The following is a 16,864-nucleotide window of genomic DNA, read 5'->3' as shown; positions in this document are numbered from 1 at the left end:
GATTAGTGGTGCTGGAAGAGCACAGCAGTTCAGGCAGCATCCAAGGAGCAGCGAAATTGACGTTTCGGGCTCTCTGCCTTTATTCCTGATGAAGGGCTTTTGCCTGAAACATCGATTTCGCTGCTCCTTGGATGCTGCCTGAACTGCTGTGCTCTTCCAGCACCACTTATCCAGAATCTGGTTTCCAGCATCTGCAGTCATTGTTTTTACCACCAGGATGAATAGACAGTCTTTTACCTGGGATGGGTGAATCCAGACTAGAAGGCATAAGTTTAAGGTGAAGGGGACAGATATAAAAGAGATCGAAGGAGCAACTTTTTCATGCAGAGGGTGTTACATGTATGGAATGAACTGTCAGGGGAAGTGGTGGAGGCTGGTACAATTGCAACATTTAAAAGGCATCTGGATGGATATATGAATAGAAAGGATATGAGCCAGGTGCTGGCAAGTGGGACTAGATTAGGCTGGGATATCTGGTTGGTATGGGCAAAGGGCCGGTTTCCCTGATGTACATCTCTATGATTTTATGGTTCTGTGTCTAACTCCAACATGGCATTAAAGCCATAAAATCTCAATCTTGTAGTTGTGTTCATTGTGTACTTTCTGCCAAGTAGGTATCATGTTGTCACATTTTGTATGATACTATCTGGTGGGTAAAGCATTATGCATAGCCTTTTTAAAAAGATGTGTTAAACCATAATTCATCATGTGCTTACAGGACATGTCATGTACCTTCTTGCACAATGATATTGACTTTTTATATTTTTGATCTTTGCAATCAAAACTTCAAGGACACTTAATGAAAATGCAAATTTTATTGTCTTTTTTTTTCCTACTAAAATCGGAGTACATGTTTCAATCCCAAATAACTCCTCTCTGGGTCGAGGCTCCTTCCAAATGCCATTTAGTGATGTAATATTGCACCTCCAGACAAACTACCATGTCTTGCACCAGTTCATTTTAACAGCACTGTTGTTTTACCCTTTAATGTCATAGGGTGTTTTAAAGCAAAGGGGATTTTTTTGTTTAATGCCAAAACCTTTTGAGCAATTTTCAGACTGCTACCTGTAATAATTTCTGCAAAACATGTCATGTCAGTGGTATAAATGCAAATGTATGGGTATTTTTTGAGCATTGAAATATTTATTTCTCGTGTCATCTGCATAGGTTTTTTTTTTACAGATCCAGACTTGACTTTTGCTGACTCTCCGGCTTGTTTTGTTATTTGTGTACTGTCTTTTTTTTAACCTACAGGCCCAGCAATTGTTATCTGCTTGTCTGGAGAAGGTGGAGGTTTCATACATAGAAGGATACGATCAGTTTATCTCGCAATTGAAGGATGGGCTGCAAAATACTTCATATGAGACAGCAGCAAATCATAAAGTTGCAAAGGTTAGTGAAAACTACAGTAAATTTCTTCAAAGGATGAAATTGTGTCAAATGCTTTGACTCCTAAAAATCTCCTGAGCTGTTCCTTCAAGCAGTTGTTGGAATTTGGTGACAATTGTCAAGGCACTGCAGTTGAAAGTTGTGAGATGGAGTATATGAAATTTTTATGTGTAGTATTATTAGTGTTAAGAAGCAGTTGCCTTTTATGATAATAATACTGTCCTTTTGCAGCTCGAGCACCAAGACTGATGGGAGCATTGGTACTATTCAGGCATTTGTAGCCATTACTATTACGGTTTTTCTTGCAGCGTGCAGTGCTGGAAAGACCACATTTATTTGACATACTTCATATCTGACATGACAAAGCTGTAACACTGGGGCATCTGGGAGCAGGTTCATTCCTCTTTCCATAGTGATTCAGTCAATCCTGACATCGGCTGCTCCTAACTAGTTTTCCCTTATAAACATAGCTAGCCTGTGACCATCGTGCTGTCCTGCTGCTGTTCTTTCTATCCTTGAACAACAACTTGGGTAAGATCAGGAACTATGGCAGATAGTGGACATTGACATCTGATTTTAATAATTTTCTGTCTTTGTTAAATACTGAGCCATGTTTGAATCTGTATTGTCCTGGGTTTACAGTAAGACATGTCCATTTCTTTTACAGTGGGCAACAGTCACTTTTCATCTTCCCCATCATATCCTGAAATCAGTTGCCAATGCCATTGTAAATGAGTTGAAAAAGACCAATCATAATATTTCTGCCCTGTCTGTAGCCTCATCTGTAATGGATAGGCTATCCTACCTCTTGCCAAGCGCTCGACCCGAACTTGGTGTGGGCCCTGGCCGCTCAGTGGACAGGTATGTAATAATTTTCTGTTCTTAGTATAGAACTAAGTTACACTGTAAATTAATCATCATTTCAGTTTAGTTTCCACAAAGTATATTGCATTCATTGATGTGCTTTGTTAGTTAAGTACTCAACTATTGAACAATTGAAGTTCATACTTAGTTCTTAAATAATTTCTGTGACTCTCCTACCTTAAAAAATTAGAAATAAAGTTATGACTTACAGATGCGGGCTTAATAAAGCAAATATTGATAGTTTTATCTTTTTGTCAATTTGTAGATTGACTGTTGAAATCATTGCTATTTGCATTTCTTCAACAAAACAGTGCAACTGGATTTGATTTTGGCTTCTGATTTTTTTTTTAACAAACAGACTTGGGGATCAGTTTTCAAAAACTTAAAAATTTTGTTGACATTGGGATAAATTCAACGTGGTATGGAAATTTGGATTCCAACATCAACAGAGGGGGAAGCACAGTTGCTAAATGCTACCATGTGTTTTTGTTACTTTATCACCTGCATATTGAGTGTCTTGACCTATAATCTTATCAAGGCATGTTTTACATGTCGATTAAATGCTGGACTGACTTCATCTTTTACCTCAAATGCCAAAGGACAGATGAAATGACCTATTCCAATCAAGTGCTGAATGCTACTTGCTATTTATAAGTCACTGTTATACATGGGCTTTTTAAAAATTATTCATGCAGTGATTGATGCTTGGCAAGAATTTTTATTGGGAATGAAATTCATGTATATTAGTTCATTTTGTTTGTCAGCTTTGGAAGCTGAGAGAAATGTTGTCTTCCTACTCAACTTCCTTTCCTATTTCACGTGTGACCTTTCTGCTTCATCCAGAATGATAACTGACACAATCACAATTACCATTGTTCCATTATTTATTTCAGTTTGCCCTCATTTAATGTTGATTGTTTAACATGGCTTCACTTTAACATCACTAAGTTAATGGGGCCTATGATCATATTGAGCATCGCGAGGTGCGTTATGACCCATTTGGTACCTCCCCTGCTCCCTAACATCCATGTTATGGTCTTTCCAATTCCTGGTCTCTTCCCTCATTCCTGACTTCTGAATTGCCACCCCTTCCTCCTTACGGATTCACTCAGGTGCTGCTTCCCTCTTGTGGATTTCCGTTTCTGTTCAGGACCCAGATTTGGTCTGATGTTGTGGAAATACTGGTCCTGGTTTTTCGTCAGTGCTAGGGTCTTTACTATTTGTGGAGTATTTTGAATGACTTTGGAAGCTACACCTGCCTCGCTGCTCTTCTCCCAGGCCTTCGCTCATAGAAAGGATTCAGGAGAGGGAAGTGCAAGCATGAGCATTTTTGCTTAAACAAGAAGATTGTACAAGCCCCAGCATTTAGGAAACATCAGGGCTTGCAATTCCATAACACCTGAGCTCTAGTTTTGAACTGAACCTGGAACTTGAATGGAAATGTAGGAGAGGGAAGTGAGAAGAGGCCATATCTCAGGGCCAAGCAGTGGAGAAGGTCTACAGCAATCCTGAGGTTCAGGGATCAGGAGGTTCAGGAAACAGGGTAGTGGGTGAAAAGGAGTTGCTGCAGGCAAAAAGTTGCTTTTTAAAAATTTTTTTTAACACTTAAGTTACTTCACTTCCTGCAGAGGAATTTAATTAGTTTTGACTCTTTTTTTTCTGTTGAGGAGGCACTAATATTTTGACACAAAGGTTTCACTTTGTCATTTTAGTTCATAATGTGAATTTTAGAAGCACAACCAGAACTTTAAGTAAGGACTTCCCTAATGCCTATTTTAAAGCAAAAATTACATCAGTTCCATCTTTTTTCAGTTCACTTGTGGGACATAGGTGCTGGCTGGAATTTATTGTCTGTTCATGTATTCAATGAATATACGGTAATAACCATAGAATGACGTGGAGTACTATTGTAACAAATATTTCAATGTGAAAAAAGGCAGGCATTCATTATAGGAGGGAGCAGATTTGGGTCCTTCCACAGCATTTAGGAAAACTTGTGTTTCTGTTAAAGAAATCCTACACATAGCCATTCCAAGTTGGGTACTTTGTGGTTAGGAGATGGAGATTAAATCAATTTGAAAGGTTTATGTCTATTTGTGAGATCTGTGTGTAGAATGTGACCTTAGGCATTGCAAGTTCTTCATCATTTTTCCGCTGCCACCTCCAATATGTAACAAAAATGTGTGTCCATCATAAATGGACGTTAAGGCAAATATCAAGTCAAGTGCATTACCTGCAAGACTTTGCAATGTAAATAATTCTAATTCTCTGTTTAGGTCATTAATGTATAGTGAGGCTAACAGGCGAGAAACCTTCACCTCTTGGCCACATGTTGGATACAGATGGGCTCAACCTGATCCCATGGCACAGGCAGGATTCTATCACCAAGTAAGTTCTGAAGTAATCATTCCCACTACTCTAAACTTATGTAGCTTTTGCTTGCAGTCAATATCTTTTGAATTATAATGAGCAGAATTACCAAAATTACATAAGACCCCTGATATTTGTGGCAAACGAAATATCACGTGGAAAACCACGTTTTGCACCAGGAAGGCTGATAACAGATTAAGCTGATCATTTTACTTTATTCATGAGAGAGGTTTTGTCATCTGAACTCACCAGTGTATCAAGATGAAAACATTTAAGACGCAGACGTTGCATTTCACCACTTTTTGTGAAAAAGTTGATTTTAACAAAATGTCATGTTGATTCCTTTCTCATTTCTGCTGTATGTTTTGAGTGCTATAGTTACATTTAGTGTCTTTCCACTAAAGAGGAAAGAAATTGTTTGGGGCTCCTACTCTTGATCACTATCCAGTATATTTGTAAAGTATTATTTAATTTTGTCTCAAGATTTTGGAAATTGAAGCAAGCATTATCAGATGAGGTGAATGAATCCCTTTTCATTTTTATTTAGCCAGCCTCCTCTGGTGATGACCGGGCCATGTGTTTTACATGTAGTGTTTGCTTGGTGTGTTGGGAGCCCACAGATGAACCTTGGTAAGTAAGGTGCACCATGTTTGTGCTAAATGGATTAAATCAGATGCTGCACTTGCAGTGGAATTAATGTAGAATTCTGTGTATTTGGAGGACAGTGGAGTGAAGCACTCATGCACTCTGTTATTTTGGGTTTGATCTTTTTAAAAAAAACATGTTGTAAGTCTCCATGGAAACTGCATATTGAAAACTCAGTTCCATAATTTGTTATTAAATTCATGGCTTATGGAAAGACAAAAGTGCTGCTGCAATATTATTGAATGCTTCTGTTGTGATTTGGAGGTGCTGGTGTTGGACTGGAGTGGACAAAGTTAAAAATTTCTCAACACCCAGGTTATAGTCCAACAGGTTTACTCGGAAGGACTAGCTTTCAGAGTGCTGCTCCTTCAGGTGGTTGTGGAGTATAAGACCATACAACACAGAATTTATAGCAAAAGATTACAATGTGATGCCTCTGAAATGAAATATTGAAAAAAAACTGGATTGTTTGTTAAGTCTTTAAAGCTAACTTAAGATTGTAACTTTAAAAAAGCCCTGGGGTTTACATACGAAAGAATTAAAACTAACATGGTCATTCTAAAAGATGAAAGCCTTAACAAACAATCCAGTTTCTTTTGGTCTATCATTTCAGTGGCATCATGCTGTAATCTTTTGCTCTAAATTCTGTGTTGTATGATTTCATACTTCACAACCACTGATGAAGGAGCAGCACTCTGACAGCTAGTGCTTCCAAATAAACCTGTTGGACTGTAACCTGGTCTTGTGCAAATTTATATTTATGTTGAAACTTAACTTTAAAGCGGTTTTAATCATGTTTGATAAAATAGTGTTTGGGAGATAATGAAAGCTTTGCCGATTTTGTTTATAGTTTTCACAACTTCAAATTTTTTTGTGCAACATAGGTCAGAACATGAGCGGCATTCTCCTAATTGTCCATTTGTCAAAGGTGAACACACACAAAATGTGCCACTGTCAATAACATTGGCAACAAGTCCTGCACAGCTTCCCAGCATAGATGTTCCTGATCGAATAGCATGTGTTGGCTTTGGAAGCTGTCCTCATTTCTTGGCTGCATCAACCAGGCGTGGAAAGATCTGTATCTGGGATGTATCTAAAATGATGAAGGTACTTTATTTAGTGAACATCTAATTTTTTTTATGGTCACTGCATGTTGCTCTTCTGAAGGACTTCTCGGGCTGACTGGAAAATATGTAATTGGCTGATGAGAAAGGTCTTTACAAGTAATTGGGGGCATATTTATGCAAACATAGCACCAGACATTAGCTTTCATGCAGGCATTAATATTTGTCGTTTGGAGTATAGAACTTGAGAATTATTTGAAGAAGGTGTTTTGTTTAAGCTTTTTGTCTAGCACTGATCAGTACAATTTGCAACAGTTCCAATTTCTCAAAGTCAGGATTGAAGAGGAACACAGTTCCCTTGAAATAAATTCTATTTACTAGGTGATGCATAATTTCCTGCTCTTTCTTACTATTCCTTAACCACATTAGCGTTTACTCCAGTGTTAGTTCAGTAGTTCACATGTAGATTTTGTTGAAATCAGCCCTGGAAGGTAAGAAGGGCATGGTGAAACCTCATTTAGCATATTGGTATCCTTATTTAAGGAACGATGAAAGCGCAATGGAAGCTGTTCAAAGAAGATTTACTGGACCAGGAGCTGGAATGGGTAGTTGACTTATTTGTGATGATTGGACAAGCTAGTTGGTATCTGGTGGAATCAAGAGTAAGAGGTGATTTGATTGAAACACAAACATGAGGGGTCTTGACAGGGTTGATGTAGAAATGATGTTTCCTCTTGCAGAAGATAAAAGAACCAGAGGCCACTGTTTAAAGTTAAGGGGTTGTGCGTTTAAAACATAACTTTTTTTTTTCTGTTGTGTCTCTTTTGAAGATCAGTTTCCATTGCCTTTCGAGAACGATAATTTTTGCATATTTTTAAGGTTGAATTAGATTCTTGATAAGCAAGGGCGTGAAAGGATATCGAGGCTGGCAAGAATGTAGAGTAATCAAATCAACCATGATGCTTGAGGGGCCATTTTCTTTTCCAGCTCTGAATTTGTATATATATGAATCAAGGTAGTGGAAAATAGTGGAAGTAGATGATTTCATTTCTGTTTGGCAGAGTAGACTTCATGAGACAAATGGCGTACTGCTCTGTTTTTGATCATTTAAGGTTTTAAATAGCTCCATTTTATCATCAGGTACCTTACATTTTCTTCAGTAGACTGGCAATGTCTACAAAGATCAGTCTGTTATATACCCTCAGTAAGTAACTTGATTTAACTGAGGAATTTGGAAATGGCACATAAATACATATTTACAAATAAAGTCACATTGTCCTGGACAATTTCCAAAAAAGGTGCATCCTGTGTGTTTTTGAATGAAATCCAAAGCAAACCGTTAAGGACAAAGACAAATATGTACATTATGTTATTAAAGACATTTTAAAAAGTACTTACTTTTCTTTTTCAAGTTTCTCTTTCATTTTTAATGGAGGAAAGGTGTCCTACTCCAAAGTCTTTGCCCTTGTGACTCTGAGACTGCTGCTCAAAGGATTTATGTTGTCATTAATTCCTTTTAGGGAAATCCCGGTTTTGTTTGTACGTTCCCACGCTTTCACAGCATGGATGAATTGTTTTCAAGAGTCTATATTCTACCACTTGGTGGTGTTGTGGATTGCCTGAATCTGTTGCACCAAGTTGTCATTGGGTTTGTGTACATCAGATACCTTCTTTAATCATGTTTTTTAAAATCCAGGTTCATTTGAAATTTGACATCAACCCATATGACGCGGCAATTTTGAGGCAGATCTCGATACCTGAGGTAGAACATGGGCCAAGTAGTGAGTCGCGGAGGCCAACACTGGCATGGTTGGAAGACTCTTCCAGTTGTTCTGATATACCAAAATTAGAAGGTGACAGGTAATAAGCAGTAAAAGTTTTAATTTGTTTTCTAAATTGTTGCTTCAGGTTGACATTATCCAGCTGCTAGAAAATTTTGTATTACTGATCATGGTGCATATGCTTCATCAATTTTTTTTTGATATAGTGATGATCAACTGGAAGATTCTGACAGTGAAGAGCATTCCAGAACAGATTCGGCAACAGGTATGATCATAATGAGAACTCTCCAGCCATCTCATTACCAGCACTTCCTTAATATTGATCTAGCATAGTCAAGCACACATCAATGTTGCTTTCTGGCTGGCTCATTTCAGACTTTCAGAGCACTTTCTTTAGAAAGCAACCATGTTGTGTACTAAGTCATGAGAATATGGTGCCTGGAGCTGGGAATGTATTTTGGGTAGAAGGAAAATAAACATTCTAGTAATAAAGTTAGTTTTAATTGTATCAGATATAGATTAGAAACCCAAACAGCAGTCACCATTTTCTCTTTCATGTCAAACTTTGCAGTTATCAGTGACACCAAGCTGATACATTTTACTTCCCACTAGAGGATCTAGAGCCAACTTTATCCCATGACTTAAGATGTCAGAAGTGACTCATTGGTAATGCACTCATCCCAAAGTCAGATTGTGTGTTTGAGCCCATTTCACAGACTTGGGCACAAGTTCCAGGTTGACGCTATGGGGCAGTCCTGAGGAAAATGTCCTCTGTTATTGACAGTGCCAGCTTTTAAATGAGCCGATAGAAAGCTCAAGGTCCCCTCAGGTGGACAAAATAGATTCCATGGCATTGTTCAAAGAAGAACGTGAATGTTCTGATCTGTATCATTGTCTGATCATTTACCATGTTGCTGTAGATACGAACTTGCTGTGTGAAAGCCAGCAGTTGCATTTTCCACATGAAAATGCTGAAGTAATTTTAATGACTGCAGAAATATGAGGTAGTGAAGGTACATGGTGTACATTCTGTAGAATAATAGGATATGTGCTGCCAACGGTGGCACAGTGGTTAGCACTGCTGCCTCACAGCACCTGAGACCCGGGTTCAATTCCCGACTCAGGTGACTGACGGTGTGGAGTTTGCACGTTCTCCCCGTGTCTGTGTGGGTTTCCTCCGGGTGCTCCGGTTTCCTCCCACAGTCCAAAGATGTGCGGGTCAGGTGAATTGGCCATGCTAAATTGCCCGTAGTGTTAGGTAAGGGGTAAATGTAGGGGTATGGGTGGGTTTCGCTTCGGCGGGTCGGTGTGGACTTGTTGGGCCGAAGGGCCTGTTTCCACACTGTAAATCTAATCTTAATCTTAATCTTAATCTTAATCTTAACTGCCTATGTAATTGAAGTTACATGATTTCCTCTATAGGGAGGGAAAAGTCTTCAGAGATCTCCAGATTTGAAGAATGAAATATGATGGTTGTCTATGGTTGTGTTGAATTATCAAACTTAACATTTTAGACTATTAAAATAGATATCTTATTTTTATTAGGGCATACGTCACAGAAGGAGTGCAACGTGGATGTCAGCATAGATGTAACAACATTGAGTATTCTTCAGCAGCCTGAAAAGCGTCAGTGGGAAATAGTGGCAAATGTAATTGAGGACACTGTTAAAGATCTGGAGGAACTGGGTGGAAACACATCCACTGTCAACAATAAAAGTGAAAAATCGAAGGAAAAACATACTGAGCAGCACAACATTCCCTATCCATGTTTATTAGCAGGAGTTTTGTTATCTTACAAATCTGCTGCTGCTTCTCCTATTAGTAGTCAGTCACGGAGATCTTTGGACTCTTTAAGCAGGACTCAGGGTGAAAATGTATCTGAGCAAGTGACCATGGACAATGAATCTTGTAGTAACTCAGAACTGAGTTCACCATTAGTAAGAAGGACCTTGCCTTTATTGTTGCTTTATAGCATTAAAGAATCTGATGAAAAGGCAAGTAAAGTTTTTGCACAAATGAACAATCTCGTTAGTAAAAGTTTACATGATGAAGGTTTCACCGTTCCACAGATAATAGAAATGGAATTAGATAGCCAGGAACAACTCTTATTGCAGGATCCTCCTATGACATACATTCAGCAGTTTGCTGATGCTGCAGCCAACCTTGCCTCTGTAGACTCTGAAAAATGGAGTTCATTGGTTCCAAAACCTGGTGCCCTAGTCCATTGTCTGCGGCTGCCAAAGTTTGCTGAAGAGGAGAACCTCCATGTTGATTCTATCACGCCCTGTGCTGACGGAATTCATCTTTTGATAGGACTGCGGACTTGTCCTGTTACACCCTTGAGTGCAATAAGTCAAGTAGAGGCCTTGAATAATTTAAATAAGTTGAACTCTGCACTGTGTAATAGAAGTAAAGGAGATTTAGAATCAAACCTTACCATAGGGATTAATGCAGATATTGGTTTTCTTCAGGAAGGGTCACCGACTGAGACAAAAGCTCCACTTATTATTCAGCCTGAGGAAAGAACTCTGAGTGGTGGCTATCTTCTGCTTTATAAGATGAATTACAGCACAAGGATAGTAACTTTAGAAGAGCAACCTGTCAAAGTCCAGCATATCAAAGATCCACAAGACGCGGTTACCTCACTAATATTACTTCCACCAGATGTGTTGGATAATAGAGAAGATGATTGCGAGGAATTAATAGATGAAACAGCTTTGACTTCAAAAAATGGAATTGTGAGAGAAAGGAAATCTAGCGCATCTAATCTGGGGCACTTAGTAGTCACCACTCAGGGAGGATTTATTAAAATTTTAGATCTCTCAAACTTTGAAACTCTGGCTAATGTGGAGCCACCTAGGAAAGAGAGCAGTAATGAACTAGATCCTTTTATCTCAGTGGTGTACTGCTCTGGAACAGACAGACTTTGTGCTTGCACCGATGGTAAGAAAGCTTCGCTCAACTTTTGTCTTAAAAAACGTGTAATTCTTTAAAAGCCAAGATTCTGAAATTTTCAACTGTTGACTTGAAATGTTTTCTGTATCTAATGATTCTCTGAATTCTTACCCATCTAGTATTAATTTGTTTGTAAGAGCATTCTTTTCCATGATTGGGCATTGTGTTACACGCATCTGTGTGGTCAAACTGTGTTTTCCAAGCAGTTGAAAGCTTGCTGTTCAATCATCTTAGGGCATACTATCATTGTTGCAAAGTGTTTAAAGTGAGTGAACTGATATTTTACTTTTCTCTGAAGCTGACCATTGTTATGTTTTTCTTGTTACAACAGCAAAATATCTGGCAAAGGCTTTTTTTTAAATGATCTCTACATAGATATCAGAAGTCATTAACTTTGAAAGAAATATTTAAATTCTCAGTGACCATCTTAAACGAATCATTTGAAGAATTCATGGTTTAAGACTTTTACTGTAGCAAACAAAAATCAAGGGCTTAATGTTGCCTAAAAAACTACTAATATTCTGAACTACAGATATCCAATATTGATGATCTCATAAAATTGGTAATCTCGCACTGCATTTACAGCATGTTTTCACCAGAATTGCAGTAATTCCAGAAAAAAAAATCTGAAGTCACTTGCAGCTTCCAAACTGGTTCTTACCTATCCATTTTGCAAAGATGTGACTGGTAGCAACCATTTGTGGTTCCTTTTCCTCCGCCCTCTGAGAATTCCCATCTCAATCTTTGGATGGGAAGGCCTTCTTCAGTGGGTTTTTTTTTCTCCCAACTTTGTCAGAGCAGATCTTCCAGTGTTCTTAAATTGCTGTGGGTTCCTCCCCTTTGACTGGTGGACAAACTTTCTGGCTGGTAGCTAATAGATAAGCTGCCTTTTCTGTCTCTGCAGATTGCTGAGTCTGGTATTTGTTTTTTTCCTCACTCTTTGTTTGTTTGTGTGTGTGTTTGTTTGTGTGTGTGTGTGTGTGTGTGTGTGATGCTTTTTCAACCCAACTGCCTGGCAGTAAAAGTGGCATGAAATATGGCACATAGATTTAGTGAGCCATAACCTTGGCCCCCTGTCACTATTATGGTAATTATCAAATCTGACTTTGGACAAAGTTGACTAAAATTTCACATCAAACCCCCTCCTTTTCCAGGATATTGGAAAGCCCTTGCTTAAACGAAATCACAACTGTGGAATCCTGAACACTGAGACAGAAATGGCTGCATTCAGCTGCAATCTTTTAGCTCTCTAGTTTTTAAGTTATGGACAGGCTTAACTGTCCATTCTTTCATCACATGATTCCTGCTGCAAACAGCCAGTGGAAAAATAGGTCATAGATTCAGTCATAGAGATGTACAGCATGGAAACAGACCCTTTGGTCCAACCCGTACACGCTTACCAGATTTCCCAACCCAATCTAGTCCCACCTGCCAGCACCCAGCCCATATCCCTTCAAACCCTTCCTATTCATATACCCATCCAAATGTTGCAATTGTACCAGCCTCCTACACTTTCTCTGGCATCTCATTCCATACACGTACCACCCTTTGTGTGAAAAAGTTGCTGTGTAGGTCTCATATCTTTCCCCCCTCAGCCTAAACCTATGCCCTCTAGTTCTGGACTCCCCGATCCCAGGGAAAAGACTTTGCCTATTTACTCTATCCATGCCCCTCATAATTTTGTAAACCTCTACAAGGTCACCACTCAGCTTCCGACACTCTAGGGAATACAGCCCCAGTTTGTTCAGCCTCTCCCTACAGCTCAAATCCTCCAACCCTGGCAACATCCTTGTAAATCTTTTCTGAACCCTTTCAAGTTTCAGAACATCTTTCTGATAGGAAAGAGAGCAGAATTGCACGCAATATTCCAACAGTGGCCTAACCAATGTCCTGTGCAGCCGCAACACGATCTCCCAACTCCTGTACTCAATGCTCTGACCAATAAAGGGAAGCATACCAAATGCCGCCTTCACGATCCTATCTACCTGTGACTCCACTTTCAGGGAGCTATGAACCTGCACTCCAAGGTCTCTTTGTTCAGCAACGCTCCTAGGACCTTACCATTAAGTGTATATGTCCTGCTAAGATTTGCTTTCCCAAAATGCAGCACCTCGCATTTATCTGAATTAAACTCCATCTGCCACTTCTCAGCCCATTGGCCCATCTGGTTCAGATCCGTTGTAATCTGAGGTAACCTTCTTTGCTGTCCACTACACCTCCAATTTTGGTGTCATCTGCAAACTTACGACTAAATCTCTTATGCTCACATCCAAATCATTTATGTAAATGTCAAAAAGTAGAGGACTCAGCACCGATCCTTGTGGCACTCCACTGGTCACAGGCCTCCAGTCTGAAAAACAACCCCCCTCCACCACCCTCTGTCTTCTACCTTTGAGCCAGTTCTGTATCCCAAATGGTTAGTTCTCCCTGTATTCTGTGAGATTTAACCTTGCTAACCAGTCTCCCGTTGGGAATCTTTTTCGAATGTCTTACTGAAGTCCATATAGATTACATCTGCTGTGCCCATTTCAGTCCTTTTTGTTACTTCCTCAAAAACCTCAATCAAGTTTGTGAGAAATGATTTCCCACGCACAAAGCCTTGTTGACTATCCTTAATCAGTTCTTGCCTTTCCAAATACATGTACATCCTGTCCCTCAAGATTCCCTCCAACAACTTGCCCACCACCGACGTCAGGCTCACTGGTCTACAGTTCCCTGGCCTGTCCTTATCACCCTTCTTAAACAGTGGCACCACGTTAGCCAACCTCCAGTCTTCCGGCACCTCACCTGTGACTATCAATGATACAAATATCTCAGCAAGTGGCCCAGCAATCACTTCTCCAGCTTCTCACAGCGTTCTAGGGTACACCTGATCAGGTCCTGGGTATTTATCCACCTTTTATGTGTTTCAGGACATCCAGCACTTTCTCCTCTGTAATCTGGGCATTTTGCAAGATGTCACCATCTATTTCCCTACAGTTTATATCTTCCATATCCTTTTCCACAGTAACTACTAATGCAAAATACTTGTTTAGTATCTCCCCCATTTTCTGCGGCTCCACACAAAGGCTAACTTGCTGACCTTTGAGGGGCCCTATTCTCTCCCTAGTTACCCTTTTGTCCATAATATATGTGTAAAAACTCTTTGGATTCTCCTCAATTCTATTTGCCAAAGCTACCTCATGTCCCCGTTTTGCCCTCCTGATTTCCCTCTTAACCAAACCCTCAATTTCTTTCGTCATCCAGCATTCCTATAGTTACCAGCCTTCCCTTTCACCCTGACAGGAATATACTTCCTCTGGATTCTCATTATCTCATTTCTGAAGGCTTCCCATTTTCCTGCCGTCCCTTTACCTGCGAACAACTGCCCTCAATCAGCTTTCGAAGGTTCTTCCCTAATACCATCAAAATTGGCCTTTCTCCAATTTAGAACTTTAGCTTTTAGATTTGGTTTATCCTTTTCCATCATTATTTTAAATCTAATAGAATTATGGTCGCTGGCCCCAAAGTGCTCCCCCACTGACACCTCAGTCACCTGCCGTGCCTTATTTCCCAAGAGTAGGTCAAGTTTTGCACCTTCTCTAGGTACATCCACATACTGAATCAGAAAATTGTCTTGTACGCACTTATTCCTCTCCATCTAAACCCTGAACACTATGGCAGTCCCAGTCTATGTTTGGAAAGTTAAAATCCCCTACCATAACCATCCTATCATTCTTACAGATAGTGGAGATCTCCTTACAAGTTTGTCAATCCCAATAAGGTTATCATCCCTTTCTTATTTCTCAGTTCCACCCAAATAACTTCCCTGGATGTATTTCAGGGAATATCGTCCCTCAGCACAGCTGTAATGCTCTCCCTTATCAAAAGTGCCACTCCCCCTCCTCTCTTGCCTCCCTTTCTATCCTTCCTGTAGCATTTGTATCCAGGAACTGTCCTGCCCATACCTGAGCCATGTTTCTATAATTGCTCCGATATCTAAGTCCCATGTTTCTAACCATGCTGAGTTCGTCTGCCTTCCCTGTTAGGCCCCTTGCATTGAAATAAATGCAGTTTAATTTATTAGTCCTACCTTGTCCTTGCCTGCCCTGACTGTCTGTTTGACGCGCTTCTGTTCTCAGCTGTACCAGTCTTCGATTGATTTCTTTCCTCAGTATCTCCCTGGGTGTCTCCCCTCCCCCACCACCTTATTAGTTTAAATCCTCCCGAGCAGCTCTTGCAAATCTCCCTGCCAATTTATTAGTCCCCTTCCAATTTAGGTGCAATCCGTCCCTCTTATAAAGTAATTTCTACCCCAAAAGAGATTCCAATGATCCAAAAATGTGAATCCTTCTCCCATACACCAGCTCCTCAGCCATGCATTTGTCAGCTCTGTCCTCCTATTCCTGCCCTCACTAGCTTGTAGCACAGGGAGTAATCCAGATATCTGTACTCTCAAGGACCTCTTTTTAAAATTTCTGGCTAACTCTCTGTAATCTCCCTACAGAATCTCAACCTTTTCCCTTCCTATGTCATTGGTTCCAATGTGGGCAATGACCTCTTGCTGGCGCGCACACACACACACACACACACACACACACACACACACACACCCACTCCCCGTGAGAGCATTCTGCACTCTGTCTGAGACATCCTTGATCCTGGCACCAGGGAAGCAGCATACCATTCTACTTTTCGCTGCTGGCCACAGAAACATCTGTCTGTACCTCGGACTAGAGAATCCCCGAACACAATTGTTCTCTTGGAACCCGACATACCCCATCTTGCATTAGAGCCAGTCTCAATATTAGAAACTTGGCTGTTCATGTACGTTCCCCTGAGGACCCATCTTCCCCCTACATTTTCCAAAACAGCATATCTGTTTGAAATGGGTATATCTGTGTGACCCCTGCATTGGCTGCCTATCTTTCCTGGAGTTAACTGTATCTGAGACTTTCCCTCCTTCCTGTAACTGCCATCCATCACATAGTGTTGCTGTTGCAAATTCCTTATCGCTTCTAACTGTCTCTTTAAAAATAAAACTAAATACCATGACTCCCCCCACCTTCCTTGTGCTTGCAGTTCTTGGTGAAGTGTTGATTGCAAATGAAGTTAGTGTCAAAAGATCTGAGAAGTTCTGCTTTAAATTGAGAAATTCAAAACTATCTTCTAAGCCCTCTGATTAAAATTATTATTTTATTTGTTTGCATATGGGTTTTTGATTTTATATTTGGTTTGAAGTTCTTCGTAATTTTGGAACAAAAAGTGGGTCCATTTACCTCAAACCCCCAAATTTATTTTTTCCACCTAATAGCCATAAGCCTATACTTAAGTTTGTGCTGCTTGAATTGTTGGCTTCATGGATTAGTATGAACATGATTAATATGTTTCCTTTCTTATCAGCCCGTTTTCCTTATTCTTCACTATACCCCACCTCCACTTCACTTCTCTTGCAGTAGAATTAGATAGCTTAATGTTTTGAGGCACGCCAGTTAATGACTATCTAGGCTGTTTGATGCTGTTGCTATTGAGCTAGAGGCTAGTCCTCCCTCTCAGATTCTGTCAATTGGGCAAGAATTAAAGTTTCACTTTAAAAATCAATCTTAGCCATTGCCCAACTCTACCGCCATGTTAAAAGCTCTGAACACTTGTTGAGAAAGACCATACCCTTGTGGCTCATTGTGTCTAGATAACATCCGTTGAATGTTTTCAGGATAGTTTCTCAGACCAGCATATTACAGCTTCAGCTTGAGAGTAGGCTATATACTAGATTGGGTTTTGACCAGTGAAATTAGATTAATTACTGACCTCGCATTC

The 16,864-nt window shown here is 39.9% G+C and overlaps 1 protein-coding gene across 5 annotated transcripts in view; it reads left to right on the top strand.

Annotated features, from left to right (window-relative positions):
• birc6 (baculoviral IAP repeat containing 6) overlaps nt 1-16,864 on the top strand; it is a 256,486-nt gene that overhangs the window by 43,380 nt on the left and 196,242 nt on the right. For all 5 annotated transcript variants that reach the window (XM_060831329.1, XM_060831332.1, XM_060831330.1 and 2 more), the window contains exons 3-10: nt 1,255-1,392; nt 2,057-2,250; nt 4,530-4,641; nt 5,171-5,253; nt 6,153-6,375; nt 8,029-8,192; nt 8,320-8,378; nt 9,659-11,056. In XM_060831329.1, coding sequence (XP_060687312.1) covers nt 1,255-1,392; nt 2,057-2,250; nt 4,530-4,641; nt 5,171-5,253; nt 6,153-6,375; nt 8,029-8,192; nt 8,320-8,378; nt 9,659-11,056 — 2,371 coding nt within the window. The remainder of the gene's footprint in view (nt 1-1,254; nt 1,393-2,056; nt 2,251-4,529; nt 4,642-5,170; nt 5,254-6,152; nt 6,376-8,028; nt 8,193-8,319; nt 8,379-9,658; nt 11,057-16,864) is intronic.

This window comes from Hemiscyllium ocellatum, chromosome 10 (genome assembly GCF_020745735.1).
Source record: "Hemiscyllium ocellatum isolate sHemOce1 chromosome 10, sHemOce1.pat.X.cur, whole genome shotgun sequence".
NCBI classification, from domain to species: Eukaryota; Metazoa; Chordata; class Chondrichthyes; order Orectolobiformes; family Hemiscylliidae; genus Hemiscyllium; species Hemiscyllium ocellatum.
This window is presented reverse-complemented; position numbering and strand designations above follow the sequence as displayed.